This window comes from Vigna angularis, chromosome 5, assembly GCF_016808095.1.
Source record: "Vigna angularis cultivar LongXiaoDou No.4 chromosome 5, ASM1680809v1, whole genome shotgun sequence".
NCBI lineage: Eukaryota > Viridiplantae > Streptophyta > Magnoliopsida > Fabales > Fabaceae > Vigna > Vigna angularis.
The window spans coordinates 25,123,686-25,147,442 of NC_068974.1; the positions used below are offsets into that span (position 1 = coordinate 25,123,686).

General features: G+C 31.9%; 3 protein-coding genes across 3 annotated transcripts; 1 reads left to right on the plus strand and 2 right to left on the minus strand.

Moving 5' to 3' along the window:
* Positions 1 to 1,206: 1,206 nt before the first annotated feature.
* On the plus strand, positions 1,207 to 12,078 carry LOC108338980 (subtilisin-like protease SBT5.3). The gene is made up of 11 exons (XM_017576080.2): positions 1,207 to 1,396; positions 1,485 to 1,600; positions 1,692 to 1,789; positions 1,875 to 2,039; positions 3,140 to 3,248; positions 7,506 to 8,040; positions 10,177 to 10,271; positions 10,425 to 10,670; positions 10,777 to 10,891; positions 10,980 to 11,193; positions 11,322 to 12,078. The coding sequence occupies exons 1-11, from the start codon at positions 1,310 to 1,312 to the stop codon at positions 11,870 to 11,872; spliced, it is 2,331 nt and encodes a 776-aa protein (XP_017431569.1). The 5' UTR covers positions 1,207 to 1,309; the 3' UTR covers positions 11,873 to 12,078.
* A 1,507-nt stretch (positions 12,079 to 13,585) lies between these two features.
* LOC128196816 (uncharacterized) lies at positions 13,586 to 14,284 on the minus strand. Its single transcript, XM_052878550.1, has 3 exons — positions 14,034 to 14,284; positions 13,852 to 13,956; positions 13,586 to 13,783 (listed from the first exon to the last, which is right to left on the minus strand). Exons 1-3 carry the CDS (start codon positions 14,267 to 14,269, stop codon positions 13,702 to 13,704), a joined length of 423 nt encoding a protein of 140 aa, XP_052734510.1. The 5' UTR covers positions 14,270 to 14,284; the 3' UTR covers positions 13,586 to 13,701.
* An 83-nt stretch (positions 14,285 to 14,367) lies between these two features.
* On the minus strand, positions 14,368 to 16,279 carry LOC128196693 (uncharacterized). Its single transcript, XM_052878195.1, has 3 exons — positions 16,022 to 16,279; positions 15,793 to 15,938; positions 14,368 to 14,374 (listed from the first exon to the last, which is right to left on the minus strand). The coding sequence occupies exons 1-3, from the start codon at positions 16,223 to 16,225 to the stop codon at positions 14,368 to 14,370; spliced, it is 357 nt and encodes a 118-aa protein (XP_052734155.1). The 5' UTR covers positions 16,226 to 16,279.
* Positions 16,280 to 23,757: the final 7,478 nt, after the last annotated feature.

Consider the following 23,757-nt stretch of genomic DNA (forward strand, 5'->3'; position numbering starts at 1 on the left):
ATCGTTCAGTGTTGTGATCCTTTGGTATTAATGTAGGACCGTTCGGTCGAGACCCTTCTGATATGACCGATCGGTAAGCTCTTTTGATGTGTACTTGTATTTGTTTCTGTAAAGTTTTTATTTATGATTATTACAGAATAACTGTAAGTTAACTTTATTGTCCTGGTAAACTGTTCTATTTTATTATAAATATAAGAACATAGTTTTATCTATATTTTTGGATGTATTATATATATATATAATTAAATTTTAATAGTTTGATTATGTTATGAATCATATATTTTAATAATATTTGATATATTAAAATATCATATTATTATTATTTTTTCACTAATTATTATACATGTTATATTTGTTAATATTAATTACTATACTTTTGATATTATCAGTTTTTATAAAAAAAATTCATTAGATTCAAAACTTTATAAATATACATGATATTATAAAAAAAAATACACATCATTCTCTCTTACTCATATATTTATATAAATTCTAAAATTCTTTTACTCATTCAAAGATAGAAGAATTTTTTGTGAGTAGATTTCATTTTGAATAATAAGAGATTCAATTCTATTCTTCAAGCTACCATTAAAATTTTGTCATCTAACTAAGCCTGTGTTGTAAATCCTGATAAAAACAAACCTAAAAATGTTTGGAGAATAACGACGGAGTAACCGACTTCCAGTTGTTTTATCATGAAGGGACCACCTTTGCAATGTGAATAATTAAGCTTCTTGTCATTTGTCTGTTATATATATATATATATATATATATATATATATATATATATATATATATAATTTTAAACAAATTAAAATTAAAAATGTGTGATAAAATTTAGTCTGTATATACATTTTTGGGCATAAGGTCATAAATCGCAGTTAGAATATTGGGACAGAACTAGGCATTATTATGAGTTCAGTCCATTGAACAAAATAAAAAGGGTGTGCTTATGCTGTAAGGTGGGGCTACAGCGGTGGCAAGCTGGAGACAGTCCAAGGATGTCATGATAAGGTCACCACCAATAAAAAAGTTGGTATGTGCATACATCAGCTTCAGATCCAAAAAGTTGCCTAAACTGTAGGCGTGAAAAACGGTGGGGCCAATGAGAACTGAAACAGGACCATGATGTTAGCTTTAAGGGAAGTTGGATGAGATTGAGCAGTATTTACACTCTATATTAATTAATTTCATTGATTAGTAATAAAAGAAAAAAGTCTCAACCTAAGGTTGTTACCTTATATAAGGTTTCTTTTTCATTAAAAACAAGGACAAAAGCGAAGGAGAACCTTCCTAGATAGGGTAAGCAATGAGGCTACCAAGTTCAACCATCCAGCTTCTCTACCAAATTCTTCTTGTTTGTCTACTGAACAGACCCAGCTTTGCAGTGAAAAAGGTGAGACCTGGCAATTTCAAATCTTGAATAAAGATAAAAGAAAAACAGTGGAAAAGATCAAATCCTAGTTTGTGGTTTTCAATTGTAGTCATATGTGGTGTACTTGGGAGCTCACTCACATGGCCCAGAATTATCTTCATCTTTCGTTGACTTCAATCAAGTGACACAGTCACACCATGAGTTTCTGGGATCTTACTTAGGAAGGTATGAGAAAAGTCCAATTACAGCACATTATTAAATCACGTATGATACACATTTTGCACCGATTGAAATGTTTGAGTTTGCTTTTTTGTAGTCCTAATACAGCCAAGGACTCCATCTTTTACTCATACACAAGACACATCAATGGTTTTGCTGCAACTTTGGAAGAAGATGTAGCTGCCGAGATAGCAAGTAAGAACAATGTATCCTCCTTTTTTCTTCTGTGTCCCCTTTCTCTCATTAAGAGCCTACCCTTCTTGTTCAAACTTGCTTGTAGAGCACCCCAAAGTGCTATCAGTGTTTGAGAACAGAGGAAGAAAGCTACACACCACTCGATCATGGGAATTCATGGGGCTAGAGCATAAAGGCATGATCCCATCTGGGTCAATCTGGAAGAAAGCCAGATTTGGTGAAGGAGTCATAATTGGAAACCTGGATACAGGTAAGTTTCCTGATTTCTGTGTTTAAAACTCTTGTTATTCTTTTCAAAGTGGTCAACAACAGCTTCGAATTATGGGTTTGATTATTATTATTATTATTATTATAATTATCATTATTATTTTATTATTGTTAGTGTTTTTATCTAGATCGTTGACTACTACACTCACGTGGAAGATAGACAAAGTTTATCGCATCGTATCCCTATTCCCCACCACCAATCTCTTTCCAAAGTTCGATCATTTCAAAAAAGTTGATTTCATAACATTAATATACTGTTAATTTGAATCTTGTAGTCAATAGGTTGTAGACGAGTTCTTTTCTATAATGTTTATTTACGATCTTTAAGACATAGACTAACTGCGTTAATCTCCGGGGATTAGCTTTAAGTACACTCACAATATATTTTAATTTATAAATTACACCTATTTCCCATACTACAAACGTTATCAATAACCTGATCATGTTCCAAAATTTTTTGTGGTTATATTATAATGAATAGAATGATGTTTGGAGAATAATGACGGACTAACCGACTTTCAGTTGTTTTATCACAACCACCTTTAAAAAATGCAGTATGGGTTAGGCTTCTTCTCATTTCTCCGTTATATATACATGTATTTGTGTATATATTGAAATTAAATTTTTTTTTTCCAATGCTTGGTTTACATATTGTCATATGTTGATTATTTCAAACAACTTGAAGCGCACACACACGTGTCATAAAATTTAGTCTATGTGTATATTTTTGAGGCATAAGGTTTTTCCTAAATCATAGATTGGAACAAAAATATACATTATTATGAGTTTTGTTCATTAGATATTGGTAAAACAAAGGGGTATGTTTATGTTATGAGGTGGGGATAGTCCAAGGTGCAATGATAAGAGCACCATGCCAATACTTCAGCTTCAATTCAAAATGTTGCCCAACCTTTACGTGTGAAAAGTGTGGGTCGGGGTATAATGAGAACTAAAACAAGACCTGATGATGGCTTTAAGAATTTGGATGAGATTGAAAAGGGTAGATTGTAGAAATCTCCGTTTATGCTTATCTTATTTTGACCACACATTTTGTTATCTTTTGCTCCCACCACATACTTTTAGGTGTTTGGCCTGAATCAAATAGCTTTAGTGAAGAAGGATTGGGACCAATTCCATCAAAGTGGAGAGGAATATGTGACAATGGACTTGATCATACTTTTCAATGCAACAGGTATAATTTTCTTTTTTTATTTTCTTGGATATTGTTAAAGTGATCTATATGTTAGGTATCTCAATATGATTTTAAGTCTTGAGCAAAAATAAGAAAGCTAAGAACCATATAAAGATGAATACCTATAATTTCATTGTTTAAAGATTTTAGATTTAAGATAGTGTCAATATCATATGTGAGTTGAACTCATGTTTTATTAGTTTTGTAATTCTTCTTTTAAAGATCCACTGGTCCTTTTTTAAATTCCTCCCACCCTTTTTACTTTTGGCATATACTTTTCTTTAATAAGAATTCAATAAAAGGGTTAGGTGGAATAATTTCAATACTGCAATTTTTTAACTTTCATTTTTCATTTTTCTTATTAATTTGTATCATTTCATATCGATGAAAATGAAAACATGGAAGATAAATATCACAAAAACTCACTGCCCACTAGATAGTGATTTCTGATGTGGTTCTCAATCTTTCAAAGTTGATTATATGATTTTGTTTTCATAAATTTTAAAACTATTTCTTAATAAGGAGATGGGAAGATTAAAGATAAAACCTCATTCAATAGTTAGAATCAATTAGATTTTTTTCATTTCACATATAAGAATTCTTAAAACTCATGGATTCTTCTTTCTGTAGAATTGATTAATTATAATAAGTTCTTGAAAAATAAAAATAAAAATTGAACTCTTTAAGGCCTTGTTCACTTAAGTGGATTTGAGGGAGAGTAATTGAGGAGATTTGAAAGGATTTGAAAATAATTTTTTTTATTGTTTATTTAAGTTAATTTGGAGGTAAATGAGAATGAATTTGGAAATAAAGTTTGTGAGAATTAATATTGGATTTGATTGACGTGAAAGATTAAAAAAATTTACTTCCAAATCCAATCTCATTTACCTTCAAATTCACTCAAATAATCAACAAAAAAAATTATTTTCAAATCCCCTTAATTACTCTCTCTCAAATCCACTCAAGTGAACAAAGCCTAAAGGTGTGCTTCTTAAATTTATAAATTTTCAAAGCATAACTATATGTTATTGTGTTGGAAATAATCTAAGAATGATCACACATTATGTAAAGCTGAAAAATCAAACATTATATAAAAAATATTTATAAATTTATTGTCATAAAATTTTGGATTAAAAATGGCATCAATTTCTTAAGTGGATTAGGTTCAGATATCACATTTATATAATTTCATTATAGTAAATCCTTATTGAAAAGTTCATTAGTGATATCAAAGTCTTTTATTCGTCTTGATTAATAACTTAGATCATTATGACAACAACATAACAATATGATATGCTAAATTATATAAATGTGACGATTCACTTTAATAAACTTAATGAAAAAAAGAACCAAGAATACAACAAGTAAAATAATAAGTTGATAATGAAGACAAAAAATAAAAAGATAAGGACATAGATAAAAATAGGAGACTGACCATCACTTTGAGGGTTGGAGATGGACTAGGAGAGCTCAAGAACACTCTAAGAAGAGACTTCTCAACTCTTAACTCTTAAGATTAGGTGAAGCATAATTACTTTACTACTCAAAATATTCAACCTTTCTCGACTGGAGAGAAGTCCTCTTAAATAAGCTAAGAGAAAGACCTCCTAGCAATAATACAAAATAGAAGGACACTAGATAGCAAAATCAAAAAGGGTCTTCAAGAAAACTAATGATTGAGAGATAGGTCGTATAAAGCGAAATATTTTCTAATCATAATATCATCATAAAGTGCATTTTCTCTCTCCTCCAAATGTATATGCAGTCCAAAAGTGGTCCCTCCTCCAAAGATGTTCTCATTTTCTACTTCTAAAGGTCCTTTTAGCAAAAGCAGGAGTGAGTGAGTACACCCCTTTGGGCTAGGATCCTCCTAAACATTCATTCCTCTAAAAGAGTGACAAACTAGGACAAGTGTCACTAGCAAACCTACAAAATTAATTAACAAAGTTAAAAACAATCACGAATGAATGCTAAACAAACTTAAAGAAAGTGAGAAAAATGTCTCCCTATGCTTCTCCTAATCCTCTTAAAAAGAACTTCTTTAGTATGAGAAATTATAAATTTTTATCATAAAAAAATTTCACTGTTTTTTTGAATTAAAAGTGATATTAATTTTTTACAAGAATTGTAATTTTTCTTTAATGAACTCCTCCTAAATAAACCCATTATATTATAATATAAATAATTTAATACCTTAAACTTTAATTTAATAAACGTTGATTGTTTTAAACAAGACAATTCTCTTGAAATATCTAACAAAACCTTATTTTTTTATTTGAAAATATAGGATAATCCAAACCCTTTTCGATTTTATACTGAGCGAGCCTATCTCAAAAATTGACTAAGAGAAGACCAAACATAAGAAAAAAAGGTAGCTTCGTTTTATTTTTTATTTACAAAAATTCTGAACTTAATTTATATTAAGATTATTATTATTATATGTGTATGTGCTCAGGTAGATGTGTTCGTATTTTTGTATGAATATAAGTAACATCAATACTATTTTAATTTAGAAATTACGTAGAAACTTTCTCGTCTATTTTGCTTAAATTCTTATTTTTAATTTGTATTTAAGTTATTTTTATTTAAGTTAAACTTTCTCGACTCACTATTTTTTCTGTATCAAATTTAATTTGACGATTAGTTAAATGATTTGCGAATCAGTTCAAAGTAAACTTCTTTCTATTATTTATAATTTAAAAATAAAATAAAATTTGTTTGAGTAATTATTTATAAAGGTAATGTTGTGTTTGATCGAGATAATGTAGGATAATTAATTTATTTGAACAATTTAAAACTTTTTACACTAACATGAAATTTAAAAGTTTTTGAAAGATGTTTCAAATTATTATAAAAGAATTTCAAATATTTTGAGAAATATAACAAATTTGAAAAAGACAAATTAATTTGATGAGAGTGGAACATCAAGTTGATGTGGCACATATCAAAGATCGACCCGGTTTAAGTAAATCCAAGGTCGAGCGGATTCGTCATGGATAAATAAATAACAATGAAATTAGTCTTACCTACTTTTAATTGAAAATCAAAACGAATTGACTAAAATGAAAATGAGTTTGTAATGTCAAAAGTCAGAGACAAAACTTTCCAAATGGAATGGAGTTATCCAAATATTTTTAAAATAAAATTTTACTTAAAAAAATTAAATTATTTTATCTAAATAAAAAATTAAAAATAAAATATATTTCAGTTATTCCATTAAATAAATTATTTAAGAAACAAAGAGAATGTAATTGTAAATTATTCAAATATCACATATTTCAATTTCTTGAAATTTCTATAATTCCTTATCTATCACAAGGTAAATGTAGAACAAACTTGTTTAGGCACAACTAGTTTTGTATTCTAAACAATTAAATAACTTTTATTTAAAAACTAAAGTGTGTAGGATCAGAAGTTGGATAAAGGGAAATGATGTGCAGTTTAACAATTTAATCTTCGTCACATTTTACCAATACCACGTTTCTTAAAGAAATTGTTAAAGTACATTAGTAACATCCTCTTTTTTATTTTCCTTTTAAGACCATCAAAAATTTCAAAGATTTTAGGAAAAACAATAATTTTACAGGTTTTTATTTATACTTTAATTTTGTGTGGGTATGTTTTTTTTAATTTAATACTTAAATTTATGACTCTTACCATTAGAAAATCTTAATTAATAATTTTAAGAAAATTAAAATAATACACTTACTATTTATTTATTTAAACATTGTTACTAATAAAACAAAAATAAAGAATTACATCATTAGCATTATGATTCACAATGAAAGAAATTGGATTAAGGTTATTTTCATTTATTTCTTTTTAGAAAAATAAATTTATTTTTTTATTCGTCATCAATAAACTTATGTAAAAAATTTATTATAATAAGTCATGTAACGAAAGGTAAGGAGCAAGATAGAAAGAGAAAATATTATTACTGTAAAAGCAGATATTACAATATAAGCGAAAGTTAGATCTCGTTAACATTTTTAAGATTATTTTGAACCAATGTAGAAATACTGTTCAGTAAACATGACCGAATATTTATTATTAAAATAATGTTATTGATTATATTGATTATATATTTATTAAACGATACAAACAGCAACGAGGTTAATAATTGTGAAAAGAAACTTATGGTACAAGTGCTGCAATCTTTCGTGAGGCTGGAACTGTGAGGACCATGTATTCCTCGTGAAAGACAATGTATGTTTTGAATTGAACACACCAAGTTAAACATGTTGAATGCGTATGCAGGAAGCTAATCGGTGCAAGGTACTTTAACAAGGGCTACGCCTCGACAGTGGGCCCACTCAACTCTTCCTTTCAGTCCCCACGTGACAAGGAGGGCCATGGCTCCCATACTCTCTCCACAGCTGGTGGCAACGCCGTTCCTGGAGTTAGCGTCTTCGGCCAGGGCTTCGGAACAGCCAAGGGCGGCGCGCCCAAAGCCCGCGTGGCGGCGTACAAGGTCTGCTGGCCCCCCGTTGCCGATGATGAGTGCTTCGATGCTGATATCTTGGCCGCGTTTGACGAGGCCATCCACGACGGTGTGGACGTGCTGTCAGTGTCGCTCGGTGGGTCCGCCTCAAGCCTGCTCAATGACAGCGTAGCGATTGGATCATTCCATGCCGCGAGTCGAGGAATCGTGGTGGTTTGCTCCGCCGGGAATAGTGGGCCTGCCGATGCCACTGTGAGAAATCTTGCACCCTGGCATGTCACGGTTGCCGCCAGCACCATGGATAGAGAATTCCCAGCTTATGTTGTCCTCGGTAACAATATCACCTTGAAGGTGCTTTCTCTTTTTCCCACCACTTTTTTTAACCATGCTACAAGGCTTTCCCGTCAGGCTACTATTATTTCAACAATTTTTTACATATATTTACATGCATTATTTTATCTTTAAAATTTTCTTTCTTTACAAACAAAAAATTTAATTTTTTTTTAATAACTAAAATACCTTTAAAATGGGTTCTCACATAATATAAATAATATTAAAAAAAATGTTTTCCTTCGACTTATGTAAAGATTATTTGGATTGCATGAAAAATTGACTTTTTTAATGTTAAAATTATCTTACATACAATAACAATAAAATTTGAAAAAATAATTTTATATAAATGATTTTATTTTGTATTTCTCTATTTTAAAATTCTTATAAAAAAATCGCTGACATTTTTTTAAAAGTAATTATTAACATCCTCACGAACATTAAGTAACATCCAAACTCCATATTGATTTCAATTCTTACTGTTGGTGTGACACTTCCAAATAAAAAATTCAATTTCTTATAGGGCTTTGATTTTGAAAAATCTTAATTTTAATTCTTATAATTAAACGAAATTAGTTATATTAATTATATGACATACAATGATATACTTAATATTTGTTATACTAATGTAATTGAATGATGTGTTTTTTTCAAAGTTTATTCGAGTTTTAATTATGTTTTTAATAGTCTAAATTTAATATTTTAATACTTTTTTCTTTAATTTATTATTTTATTTTTGTAGTTGTTTGATTTTATATAATGCTATTTATAATTTATGAAGTTAGATGACATTAATCAGTGATGTCGATGATGTCATAAATAGTGGTGTAGTCAGCATTTGTCATATAGATCTAATAGAGTGTGATACTATTTTTTAAAAGATTATTAAATTTATATTAACTCCTATATTTTTGGAAGGACAATATATTTATATAAATGAAATTGCTTTACGAATAAAAAGAGTTACCAACAAGCATTCTTGTCGTTAGTTTTGGTCTCCCACAAGTTATGGTACTCATGTCGAAAGCTGATTACCCATTCCGAGTATGTTAGATAAGCTTTGGTTATTGCTTCTTTTAGTTGGTATAGGAATTAATTATTGCGCCTTTAACTGAGATTTTAGATTGTGAGAATGAAATAGAAATGGTTCAAGGAAAAATTAACATTTCAAAAAGATGAAAGTACTAAAATATATAAGTTTTTAATTAAAAATTCAAAAATAAACAAGTTTAGTTTGGGACCACTAAAAACGTATTTAAACTTTTAATAAACTTTCAAAAAGTTGTCACTTATATTAATATATAGGGACAAATGTTGAGTAGAGTAAAATAATGGAAAATTTAGTCAGTTCATTAGAAATAATATATAAAATTTGATGGACGGAACAAATATTTAAATCTTATTTTGATTTATATACAAAGTATAACTGATATTAGAATTTATTATATTGTGGATGAGTGTCATTTTAACCAATAAGATTTTTTAAAAAGAAGAATATTAGGAGAAAATAACTACAAAAAAAAAAAGCAATGAAACAAAAAAAAAGATTCTTTAAAAAGAAGTAGAAGAATGGGAAGGCTTACATTTTATGTTCATTATATTTGTTGTTCAGGATTTGTAATTTGGATGAAGGTAAATTAGAAATGATAAGATTAAAGTTATAATCGGTAATTTGACGTCGCTTTTTCTATGGCTCATTCTTTCATTTTCTGTTCAATTTTAATTTGAGGTGGATATGCTTTTTATTTTCAATTATTAACTTTCATTTAAAGAAACAAAGTGCTAAACATTACATGTAACTAGATAATACAGTTTAAATAACCATACGATATCAGATATAACCATACAATTATCATTAAATTTAATTTAAGGTTCTACAATAAATCACGATTTATCATTTTTTAATCTCCTTGAATTTGATAAGTTTTTCTTCGGTTTTGAACATACTATATTATTTAATAGCGGAAAAGTACTCAATTTCACCATGAAAATCATTAGTTTAAATTGTTTGTATAGTTTCAAATGTAGCGATTTCAGAATTTGTGTGAACATAGCGACCCATATATGTGTGTGTTATATTCCAAATGCAGATGTGGCATCCCGTGGATTTGAGTTTAAATAGACATTAGTCAATAATCTTGTTTGCTTGATTTGAAGGGTGAAAGCTTATCAGCTGCAAGATTGGCACACAAGTTGTACCCAATTATTAAAGCTACAGATGCTAAATTGGACAGTGCAAGAACAGAAGACGCGTGAGTATAAAACATCTGAAACTCATTATTGCCATCATTGCTTGAAAATCAGCATTACACTTGACATAAAAAACTTATTACTGAATATGGTGAATAAAATATAGGTTTACTTATGATTTAAGTACCTATAAATAAATTTAAATACGCATGCAGGGTGCTGTGTCAGAACGGGACCTTGGATCCCAAAAAGGTGAAGGGAAAGATCGTGATATGTCTCCGAGGGATAAATGCGAGAGTGGACAAAGGAGAGCAAGCTTTACTAGCTGGTGCCGTGGGAATGGTCCTTGCTAATAACAAGGCCAGTGGCAATGAAATTATAGCTGATCCTCATGTTCTTCCTGCTTCTCATATCAATTTCACTGACGGCATTTCTGTCTTCAATTACGTCAACTCAACCAAGTAAGATCCCATATATATTCTAATTTTTCTTAAACAATGTAAACGGTAATCATGAAACTCATCTTTTCAACATGGACTTGACTACTTCAAGTTTATCTATTGCCAGGTTCCCAGTGGCGTATATTACACATCCAAAGACTCAATTAGGTACTAAGCCAGCACCGTTCATGGCTGCTTTTTCATCTAAAGGGCCAAATACTGTCGTGCCAGAGATCCTAAAGGTGGCATTACTTATAATTTTCCTTGGAATTTGTTGTCATGGCTTAGATATATAAGTATCTAACAACTCTACTTTGTCCCACTGTTCAGCCTGATGTCACCGCACCGGGAGTGTCAATTATAGCAGCCTATACTAAAGCCCAAGGACCAACCAATCAAGTGTTTGATAAGCGCCGGATTTCGTATAATTCAGTGTCAGGAACATCAATGTCGTGCCCTCATGTTTCAGGCATTGCGGCACTGTTGAGAGCATCGTATCCTTCGTGGAGTCCTGCTGCTATTAAATCAGCAATCATGACCACAGGTATAAAATATGTTGGAAATATAAAACATGGCATCTCTCAAAATACTTATATATAGAAAGCAAATTGGATTAGTTGGTAGTAAATATAGCTCCGAACATGTTGAGAATTTGTCCTCCGCTACTTTCAGCCACAACACTTGATAATGAAGTGGAGCCTCTGCTGAATGCTACTGATGGCATGGCAACACCATTCAGTTACGGGGCAGGACATGTACAACCAAACATAGCAATGGATCCCGGGTTAGTTTATGACACAACAATTGGTGATTACCTAAACTTCTTATGTGCTTTAGGATACAACGGGACACAGATCTCAGTGTTCACAGAAGGTTCATCATATGTGTGCCGCAAGAAATTTAGTCTCCTCAACCTGAACTATCCCTCAATCACTGTTCCGAATCTCTCTGGGTCAGTGACTGTTACGAGGACATTGAAGAATGTTGGTTCTCCAAGCACGTACATTGCTCACGTTCAAAACCCGAATGGGATCTCTGTTTCTGTGAAGCCAAGCATCTTGAAGTTCACAAATGTTGGTGAAGAAAAACGCTTTAAAGTAACCTTTAAGATCATGAAAGGAAAGGCTACGAATAACTACGTGTTTGGAAAACTGATATGGTCAGATGGCAGACATTATGTCAGGAGTCCAATAGTTGTGAAGGCTCTCACGAGTAGATATTGAAGTAGGTGATGCAATTGAGCTTAATTTGCACTGCTAAATGATTGGTAGAATTTTCTAAATTGTATCATATATATGTTCTAAATTTATTCTTATGATCTCTTGCCACTGATAAAGAAACCTGCAAGTGGCTTTGAGCATATATTTTACTAGCTGTACTATTAGTATGATTCCAATGAGAAATAAAACCTAACTCGTTCATCCTTCTATTTATGAAATCTCGCAAGTTTCTTACTCCTGGCTTGCTTTAGGCCACACTTATATTTACGGAACAATAAGTTAACGACTTCTTTTTTAACAATTTTTATAATAAATTAAGTATCACTATTTTATTGATTTATATATTTGAAATGGACCATCACATTATATTTAAAATGGACCCATCACAAGTTATTACATAGACTATTGCAAAAAAAATTATAAAAATAAAAGTTGTTAAGAAAATATTTTTCTATATTTACAACGATTCAAAAACCGTTACTTAAAATATAAATAAGCAAGGGATTTTAATTGTTCTTTATGAAGTAAATTTTATTTTCCTCCAATCCAAAAGAATATAATAGAAACACTATCTATTTTATTTGTAGAAATTGTTGACACATACTACATTTTATAAAATGTGGATATTTTAGTTCACACTTTTCAAGATGTTAGGCCATAGTTTTTAACATGGTGATATTTTGGAGTATACTTTTTTTTTCTTCCAATATACCTTACAAAAATAAATAATTTGTCTCCCTAATTTTAAGTTAGAAACTAGTTTAAAACCAATATTAGATGATATATAGAGAAAAATTTATAGTCTAATTCAAAAATTAATTATAACTTTTTATTAACAATAAATATTATTTTAAATATTAATAATTTTTAATTTATAAAATACTATTTAATTTAGTTAATATAATAACTAATTATTTTGTATCTCTAATTTTAATTACTGTTCACTAGTGCAGCGAGAGGCTTTTACCGCGGTTCATTTTCACTATACGTCGCGGTTTAAGAACCGCGGCATATGCAGCCGCGGTAGTAAGTCAGACACTTTAGGCCGCGGTTATAACCGCGGTATATCGTTTGCGGAATATGCCGCGGTTGTCGAGGGAACCGCTGCCTAAATCCATTTTTTTAAAAAAAAAAAAAAAACAATCCCCTATATGCCGCGGTTCAACCGCGGCAAAAGAGGGAACACGATATGCCGCGGTTGGTGTTAAAACCGCGGCCATATGTCTCGTTTTAAAAAAAAACAAAACACTATATGCCGCGGTTGTGGTTAGAACCACGGCATATTCCCCTGCAGTTTTTTAAAATTGCAGGTCTGTTTTTGTGATATCCACTACCACAAAAACAGACCTGCATATAAAAACATGTACACAAATTCAATTTGAACATAACAAACACATGTTCAAATGTATTTCAACATCAAATAAAGTACAAAGTCTAAGAAAATTCTATCTAATCAAATGCATTGTTTAAATCTAAGAGCTATTGTATAATCTAACTATATACTTCGCAGCAGCGTTCCTAATGAATAATAGTGACTTCTCAGGAACTGGTGTAGTAGTCTTGAATCTCTGCAAAATACAATTCATTTTATTTAGTGTATATGAATTCAACATTTGTTAAAAAATCTAAATTTGTTAAAGTTAAATATTACCGTTTCCCAGCGACTTGTGATGTGAGAACGAACAATATGGGTCATCCAATACATTACATAGTATCCACACTCATATGACCCATTTTGTCTGTTACACTACAATATATCATCACAGTTGATAATAGTTAGTTAATAACATTTGTTATAAAACAATTATAACAAAGTATGACTTTAGCATATGTCAAACCTTGAGAGAAATCCAAGCAATCTTTCTACTGTTAACAATTGATCTCCCACCCATCATCATACTTGCTGGAATAGAACTATATATAAAAAAAGGTTTTAGCATTCAGTTATATAACAAAGAAAGTCCAAACATTGAGGTTCTTACCAATCAATTGCTTGTTTGAGTTGTGTGGGAGGAGGCCTGTGCAATGAGCAGAACCACAAAGCATAGTTGTCTTGCATAGACATAACAAGAAGTTGCCAATGGCGCCTGAAATTCATAATAACGTAACTATTAAATATTAAAATCACATATGGAACATTATTATGTTAACAAAGTTGACTTACCCGGATATATAAGGCAAAAAGTATATTTTCTTGCCCCTTCCAAAACTTCTTATCAGACTCATGTTGATATGCTCAAAATCATTTGATTCATGAATTGATTGGGGATCAATGAATCCATAATCATCAGAACGCCCCAACTTATTAGTGACCCCAGACATATACCTGAAATCAAAAATTAACTTTGATATAAGGATACTTGATATACAAATGAATTTTATATATAAATAATTGGTCATAGACTTACATCGTCCATAGTTGAATAATTGAAATATTCAACTCTTGTGTTCCCGACGCAAGCTCACGGACATCTTGGCTATTAAGGTATATTGGGACCTCAGAGCCTGCCCCAAATACATTACCATCATACACAACCTCCAAAGGCTTATCATCAAGGATGTCAGCAAGTAGATGCAATGAAGAAAGAGGGTCATCCTCAGATAGAGGAATCTTCTCTTGTGCCTGCGTCTGTTGTTACATGAAAAGATAAGATAAGTTTTGACATCAAAAACCTTTAAAATTGAGAAGTGTAAAGAGGAATTTCATACCGAGGGGTCAGAAACTGGTTTAACCAAAAATTTAGGCCAACTGATAAACGACTTATATGCTTGTTCCACAGTGAAAATCTCTTCCGTGGACAGAGGAACCGAGGCATCTGGTATGATCATTTCATCCACTGAGACCTTCACCTCATCCTCTAATAGTTGCATACCATGACATACAGTCGCTGACCTAAACTCTGTTCCACGAGCTACCAGCACCATCTCAGTATCCTCTAAAATGTATAGCAGACATGGACTACCATCGTCCATGTCATCCTCTGGGATGGCTGATGCGGAACAACTTCCTTTCGCGCTTCTCCCTGTTAGAGTAAATGTTAGATTATACAAAAGATAGAAATAATTGCACATAAATGTTTTTTAAGTTTACCTGTGGGAGGGGGAGGGATAACATGTTCCTCTATAGGAGACGGCACCGGGCGCATGCTCTGAAACTGCTGCTGGTATAGCATCTGGAATTCAGCCCTCACCTCAGCCCTGATCTCCTCTCTAAGGTCTTGTCGGACCTTTTTTGTGATCTCTTCTGTCATCCTTTGTGTATCGTTGTATGAATATGAAGGCTGACGAGAAGAGCTCCCAAAATAATCTGTAATTCCTACTCCAGGACCTACAGCACGTACACGTCCAGGGTGCTCAGGTCGTCCAATCGCAGCAGCAAGAATATCTTGGCGACCCTCTGGAGTGAATTGGCCTTGGGAGCTCTGCTCAACCAAGGTGTCCTGTAACATTACAAAACACCACTATTCTTTAAATAGTTTAATGTAGTATGTATAATGACAATACTTATTATTTTAGGAACAGTGATAACTTACAATTCTTTCAGAAATCTCTCGTGCAGTGTCGGAAGAGTAGGTGCCCGATGGTCGCATACGGGCCAACTTCCATTTCTCATGTCTAGACGGTGGAGAAGGAGGCTAAGGAGGGCTACCACCCTGAGATGGTGGTATAGCATCTGTCTTTTGCTTGAGGATTTTCTCCTCAAGCTTCCTATACCCACCACGAGATAATAGGTGGGGGTTTTTGTTGTGAGCACTTGTTCCTTGTGCTTTGCTTCTAATTGCCTGTCACATACACATTAATTAATTAGTTCATATGATATATATTTGTTAATGAGGAATTGAATAATATGAACTACACAAACCTGCCATTCCTCTGACATCCGACTCTCTTTAAAAAGCCGCCAAGTCTCCTCATCAATGAACTTATATGCACTACATGGACTTTTATGTTTAAGGTGTCCAAAGATGTATCTTGATGTCAACTTGCTTTTAAAGTTTCTGAAATTTTCTGCAACAGTTGACAAACACTTATTTCTAAGTGATGTGACATTTGGAATGTCAAATGTCATCTGAAAAAAACATAATAAAGTTGTATTAGTACAAAATTATCAATATAAACAAATTTTAATTCAAATGCTATTAACTAACTTACCAATATATCTTTCCAAATAATGTTCCGATCAACCTCGGACACATGATCAAAAGATGGAATGAGAATGCTAATCTTATCACGTGCCACTACTCCAAGGTATGATCGGAAGTCATCTGCATAGGGGCCAGTTGCCACACCCGTGGTGACATTCACATTCACCGGAGTTCTTTCACCACTATTTTTCCTGATCAATAGTTGTTTCATCCTAGTGGGTCCTCTAGTGATTTTGGTTGGGGGAGCCTCATCCCCTGAAGAATGTGGATGATCAGCCATATATCTGTCAAAATAAATAACAACATTAAATTTTATTTCAAGACTTATGTAATATCATATAAATTAACAAAACATGTAATAGTAATCATAGGAAATGTATAAAAGGAAAACTTATGTTATATTAATAAAATACTTATACAGAAATTGAAAATTCATACATAAAGATATGGATTCATCATATGTATATTCCCTCATCATGATCTGACCGAATTGCATGTAAATCATCGTCAACTAGAGATTGGTCATCCAAATTTGTTGTAGTTTGAAATGAATGGTTGTCAGCAATATAAATATTAATCAAATTGTCTTCGTTAACTTCAATTTGTTTTTTGCCTTGAAGAACAACATACCAATGGTCAGACGCAGTATCTTTGACATAAAAAACTTGAGATGCTTGATGAACCATGATAAACGGTTCGTCTCGGTAACCCACCTTGCGAAAATCAACCAGTGTCATACCCGAGTCATCTATTTTCACACCACTCTTATTGTCAAACCACTTACACTTGAACAATGGAACAAAAAACTTGGTGTAATCAACCTCCCATATCTCTTCTATTATACCATAATATCTCATTGATCCAAGTACAGGAGATTGATCTTTTGATGTGGAAAATTGAAGTGACTCAGCTTCTAAACTGATTCCACTATTTTGTACTGTGCTTTTATCATCCAAAGTCTTCGTATAGAATGTGCAATTATTGACTTCATAACCTGTACAACACACGACATCAAACTTCAAACCATTTGCAAGCCACAATAAAGTTTCAGAAGAATGTGGCTCTTTGTCAATTTCAGATTTGAACCAAGACATAAATGTTTTGTTATGCTCCATCAATTGCCATTTCTCTGATTGTCTTGGATTTTTATTCTTAACAATGGCTTTGTGTGCTTCCAAAAAAGGGATCACCTCATCTGTGTTGTTCAATATATAAAGATGCGCTTGCAACAATTCTTCGCGATCTTTTGTCACCACATTGACACCTCGGATGCTTTTACTTGTAGAAAATTTATTCAACCATGCTGTGCGAGGAACTCCTATTGGATTCGTTGATGTCATGTAATCTGAACAAAACTCGATACTTTCTTCAGCAATATACTTTTCAATCATCGAACCTTCAGGACGATATGGATTTTTAACGTACCCTTTCAAAATCTTCATATAACGCTCAATAGGATACATCCATCTTAAGTATACCGGTCCGCACAACTTGATTTCTCTAACCAAATGAACAAGTAAATGTACCATGATGTCAAAAAAAGATGGAGGGAAAAACATCTCTAGTTGACACAAGATGATAACTATCTCGCCTTGAAGTTCATCTAACTTTGTAGGATCGATGGCTTTACTACATATTGACGAGAACCATGAACACAACCTGTTTATGGTGTGCCTAACATTTTTGGGCAAAATTCCACGAATAGCCACCGGTAACAACTGTTGCATTAAAACGTGACAATCGTGAGACTTCATGCCAACAAGCTTTAAGTCCTGCATTGACACTAAACTCTTCATATTTGAAGAGTATCCTTGTGGTACTTTGATACTCTTTAAACATACACAAAAACTTATCTTCTCTTGTTTAGACATTGTGTAACATGCAGGGGGCAAATAAGTACGTTTACCAATCTCCTTGGGTGCCAACTCTTCTCGGATATTCATGTCAACCAAATCCAAACGAGCATTCACTCCATCTTTTGTCTTTCCCTGAATGTTGAGTAATGTACCAATCAAGCTATCACACACATTCTTTTCTACATGCATCACATCTATGCAATGTCGAACATCTAACTTTGACCAATATGGAAGATCAAAGAATATTGATTTCTTCTTCCAAGGGGTCGTTACAGATGACTTCTTCGATGTTTTCCCAAATACATGATGTATTTTATTAACTTTTTCAAGAACTTGAAGGCCAGTAAGTGGATTTGGTGCTTCGTCCCTCTCTTGATCTCCATTGAATGCTTTTTTTAACCTTCGATATGGATGATTACGTTCTAGAAATCTCCGATGACGCAGATACACCGTCTTTCTTCCATGTTTCAATTGATGAGCTGCAGTGTTTTCTTCACATATAGGACACGCTTTATGACCCTTGACACTGTATCCTGACAAATTACCATAAGCAGGAAAGTCATTAATGGTGCAAAATAACATTGCACGCATCATAAAAGTCTCTGAAGCGAATGCATCAAATATTTCAACCCCATCAACCCACAAAACCTTCAAGTCTTCAACTAGTGGGCTTAGATAAACATCTATGTCATTTCCAGGATGCTTTGGACCAGATATCATCATAGACAACATCATGTACTTCCTCTTCATGCACAATGCAGGAGATAAGTTGTAAATTATCAATATAACTGGCCAACAACTGTGATTGGTACTCAGATTACCAAATGGGTTCATTCCATCAGTGGCTAAACCAAGCCTAAGATTTCTACACTCTTTACCAAATTCGGGGAATTGTCGATCAATATTTTTCCATTGCTTTGAATCAGCTGGATGACGAAGCAGCCCGTCAATTTTTCTCTCATCTGCATGCCATCTAAGATTTTTAGCATCTTTGGGATTCGCAAACAAATGCTTAAGTCTGGGCACTATTGGAAGGTACCAAACTACTTTCAAAGCAGATCCATTTTTTTCTATCTGACCATTATCTTCACTATTGTTTTTTGACTTGTATCGTGATAAGCCACATTTTGGACACTTTGTCAAAAATTCAAACTCTTTCCTATACAAAATGCAGCCATTGGGACAAGCATGTATCCTTTTATACTCCATACCCATTGGACAAAGAATTTTCTTCGCATCATAATTACGAGTGGGTAGTGTATTTCCATCTGGCAACATTTCATTCAACAACGTCAACAGTTATGTAAAACTCTTATCAGTCCATCCATTGCTCGCCTTCAAATTCATCAGCCTTAACACCGCTGACAAACGTGTGAACTTAGTTGAATCGACATACAAAGGTGTTTCCGCATCAGTCGACATCGTCTCATACACATGAGCTTTGGCAAAATTTTCTGCTCCAACATCGCGGATCATGTCCTCCAATTTGTCTTCATCCGGTCGATCTTCTTCGATGGTGGAATCAGTAACATTTACACTTTGAGAGTCATTGGGAAAATGCATTTCTTCGCCGTGCCAGATCCATGTTGTATAGCATCTTAGAAAACCATCACATATAAGATGTTCTCTAATTTGAGTTGCGTTCAACTTTCTCCCATTCAAACAGTTCACACAAGGACATCTAAACTTCACTTCATCATCACTTCTCCCCTCATTACGTTGCGCAAATTGTATAAATTCCTCTACACCTCTCTCGTACTCAGCACTAATACGTGGTAAATTAATCCAATTTCGATCCATATTCCTAAATATTACATAAAAAGATAAGCTACTAAAAATCAAACTTGCAATTTCATACAAGAACTACAACACACATTACCAAAACTATAGCAAAAACCATACCATACATTACCAAAACTATAACAATTTCATGCATTATCAAAATTAAAGCAAAAATTATACCATACATTACCAAAATTATAGAAACTTCATACATTACCAAAACTATAGCATTATGCAAAAACTAATGAAGAAATCACGTTAAGAATGCAAAAGGGCATAAATACCTGGAAGAGGAACGGCGAAAACGCTTGGTGCAAAGAAAACAAAATCGCAGCGGAGAGGGAATGACGAGTTTCAAACGATTTTGATCGGCTAAAACTGTTTCAAACGCGTCACAAATGAGAAAGGACCGAATAATTTCAAGTTTAAACGGTGCAGAAACGCGTACCTGAGATGATGGCTGTCGGAGGAGAAGAAAACGCGAACAGAGCAGCGCGAAGAAGACGATCACTATTCCAAGTTTTGTTTTTTAACTCTGAACGGGGGAATCTACCGCGGTTCTCTACTTAACCGCGGTATATACTAATTAAATAAATAATCCTAAATGGCATTTTTGAAATTATTTTCAAACTATATGCCGCGGTTCAGCGGGCAACCGCGGCATATACCTCGAAATATTTCAAATACATATTAAATTAATTTCAGATAGGCGAATATGTCGCGGTTGCTCCTAGAACCACGGCATATACCCCTGTAACGTGCTGAACACAACTGTCTGCCCAACTGCCTTATGGGGAATTTCAGTAGATGTGCAGGGGTATATGCCGCGGTTGCTCTACGGAACCGCGGCATATACCCCTGTAACTTCTGAAATTCTCTAACTGGCAGAGAAGTTGAGAAGTTACAGGGGTATATGCCGCCGCAGTTCTCTGGACAACCGCGGCATATACCTCAGTAACGTTTGAAATTCTCTGACCCAGTCAGCACCTGCAATTAATTGGCAGTTGTATATGCCGCGGTTCTCTGGACAACCGCGGCATATACCGCTGTTATTTAATTTTTTATTCACACGTGGCGTCAAAGGTAATGGTTGACTGGAGTATATGCTACGGTTCTGATCCGAACCGCGGCATATGTGTTCGATTTATTTACAAAACTGCCACCGCGCACCATTATGCTGCGGTTTCCTTGTAACCGTGGCATAATGTGCGCTGTAAAAACCCAATTTTTTACTAGTGGTTTAATGATTGTTTTTTGTAATGTTACGTTAAATAAAATTAATATTTTACAGTAAATTTTTTTAAAAATTACAGATAAATATTTATATAAAAATATTTCAAAAGAATAATATCAAAGTTACTTTAGTATCTATTATAAACTTGAATTGTTAATATGGAAGAGTGTTCTACCAAAAAACCTTAAGTTTTAAGTCCCTGAATGGGTATGTTTACTTAAATTCCTAGTTAACTTTTTGTATTATGTCGAGTATTAAATATTTTTTATTTTTAATTGAGTCTTATTTAACTATTAAGTGAGTGACATGACTTTATCTTAACCCGTCACCTTAGTCACTTCATATAACATATTATTTCAAAATTTTATAATTTATATTATTTATTTTATAATATTTTATAATTTTACAATTTTATAATTTAATAATTTAATAACTTTATAGTTTTGCTTTTTAAAAATTTTATAATTTTAAAATTTCATAACCTTAAAATTTTAATAATTGTGAAATAATATCTTAAATTTTAGTATAGCTGTTACTTCCAATAAATTTATTAAATTGAATAGTATCTTAAATTGAAGTGAACGTTATTAGTCCAGTTATTATTCTCAATAAATATATTACTTGTATAGCTCAATATTCAATGATATTAAATATTGCCTTATTATAGTACTAAAATATTATACCTCACCTTTCACACTAAGATAAAATAATATCTTAAATTGAAGTAAACGTTAGTAGTTCAGTTATGACTCTAAATAAATATATTACTTGTATAGTTTAATATTAAAGGGTATTAAATATTTCATTTATTATAATATTATATTACATTTATTATAAATGGATGAAATTTTAGGAAATATTAATCAATAAAAAAATTGAAAATACCAAAACCTACTTAAATTGACGTTATTTTCAATGAAAAATAGTTTTAAGAATTTATACTAAAAAAATCATTAAATAATAATAAAATTTATAGACCAAATAAATTAGGTTGTTGTATTGATTATGTTGATACTAAATTAAAATTTGTTGGTATTTAAAATAGTCAATTATTAGTAACAAAATTATAGTTGTTTTATTAATTAGAGTTTAAATTGATCTTTAGTATTAGGTACTAAGATTTTAGCTTTATTATTGATTCTAAATTATGTTTTATATTTACTGTAGCTAAAACCTTACTACTGTAAAACTTACCGATGGATTACGATCTTTCGAATAATGCTGGATGGTTATTCGTCAAACATGGCTAGATGTCCTAATATTGAAAAAGGTAGTATTCAGGATATAAGAGTCATGATTGTCATGTATTATGGAGACATTACTTCTTCTTGCATTAAGTTCTTTGCCAATTTACGTGTTAAATCTACTAATAGAAATAAGTCACACTAGTGGAAAAATGATTTTTTATAACGTACAAAAATGATCTTTTATATCGTAGTTATTGGGAACATAGTTTTGTGCGATATAGTAAGTCTGCGCATTTTATAACGTAGAAGATTTTGTACTTTATAATATGTTATATATTATTACGTATATATTATTGTACGTTATAATATGTGATCAACGTACCATAACATACATTGCTTAGTACATTATAATAAATGTTTTTTTAAAAAAAATTGATTATTAAATTTGACATCCAATGAAATTATAATAATATTCCTGCATTATCATCTCATCCAATCCATTTATAATCAATATAACTTTAAATAAACAAATTTATTGAAACTAACAAAATAGAATTCATTTCAAATATTAAATAATCTAATATTTAATACATCATTTATACATGAAACTATATATTAAATCCAAATATTACATTAATGTACATCCACTATTTAAGTGTAGCCAAGTTTCTACTAACACTTAAAATAAAAGAAGCCCAGTTCCTTCTAATGTATTCAATGTCTGCAGCTTCCATGGGAGATGAATCATTAAAGATTTACAAATAAAATAATAGAGTTAAAACAATATTGTAATGAATAGCTGGATAAGTATTTAGTTAGTATTTTAATACCTTATTGTAGACAAATATACAATCTCAAAATTCTTGTGTAGAAAAATCAGATTTGTATATCTTACTTCCAATACCTCCCCCACATATAGTAGTCAAAATAACGGGAAAATCAATTTGTTACACTAATTTAAAGGAAGATCACTACAGACCTGCATTGATATTACATCTGCATGATCAATAATCAAAACCTGTTTAAAATAAATAATATTGTCAACTACATATTTTATGCCCCACAAGCAGGGTAACTACATATTGAGATACATTTGTCACTAATTAAACATGATCTAACAATAACAGTAAGGAAAACTTACCTCTATGGATGAAAGAAAATCTACATCTTTTTCCTTATTACTCCCGGCCTCCTCAATTTTCTAGAAAATTGAACAATCTGATGTTATAAGCAATACATTTATAAAAGATTCATCACACATTCATAAGACTAAGGATTAGTAATAAATAAAAACTCTTTAAATTCATATTTTAAAAAAGGAACAAAATACGGAGAAAACGTAAAAAAAATAAGCATGTGTATTTTATACATTAGTAGAAAAGCCACATGATAGCAAGACACATTATTACAATGAAGTTATAATTTTCAAAAAAAAAAGTTGGGTCTCTATACTTGACATAATTTTTATTTTTATTTTTATTTTTAGTTTAAAAAACACTAAAAATTTTCTCTTAGATGAAAGATGTTATGAATCAGACCCTAACAGAAGTTGTTTATTATTTAGGGTCACTTGCCAGAAAAGCAATAGAAATCAATTCGCTGTGTATATAGGAAAATTATGGGGACTGTTCCCTCAAAGGATAATATCATATTCATATACAGCGTACTATATAGCCCTTTTTGT

Excerpts from the sequence above, each read along its gene's own strand:
- LOC128196816 (XM_052878550.1), bottom strand. The coding sequence starts at position 14,269 with ATGACCAATTATTTATATATAAAATTCATTTGTATATCAAGTATCCTT. Across the intron at positions 13,957-14,033 it reads TTTTTGCCTTATATATCCGG|GCGCCATTGGCAACTTCTTG; the intron begins GTAAGTCAACTT and ends TATGAATTTCAG. Across the intron at positions 13,784-13,851 it reads CTCAAACAAGCAATTGATTG|TTCTATTCCAGCAAGTATGA; the intron begins GTAAGAACCTCA and ends TTTTATATATAG.
- LOC128196693 (XM_052878195.1), bottom strand. The coding sequence starts at position 16,225 with ATGAAACAACTATTGATCAGGAAAAATAGTGGTGAAAGAACTCCGGTG. Across the intron at positions 15,939-16,021 it reads TTATTTGGAAAGATATATTG|ATGACATTTGACATTCCAAA; the intron begins GTAAGTTAGTTA and ends TGTTTTTTTCAG.
- LOC108338980 (XM_017576080.2), top strand. The coding sequence starts at position 1,310 with ATGAGGCTACCAAGTTCAACCATCCAGCTTCTCTACCAAATTCTTCTT. Across the intron at positions 2,040-3,139 it reads AATTGGAAACCTGGATACAG|GTGTTTGGCCTGAATCAAAT; the intron begins GTAAGTTTCCTG and ends ACATACTTTTAG. Across the intron at positions 10,272-10,424 it reads AGTGCAAGAACAGAAGACGC|GGTGCTGTGTCAGAACGGGA; the intron begins GTGAGTATAAAA and ends ATACGCATGCAG.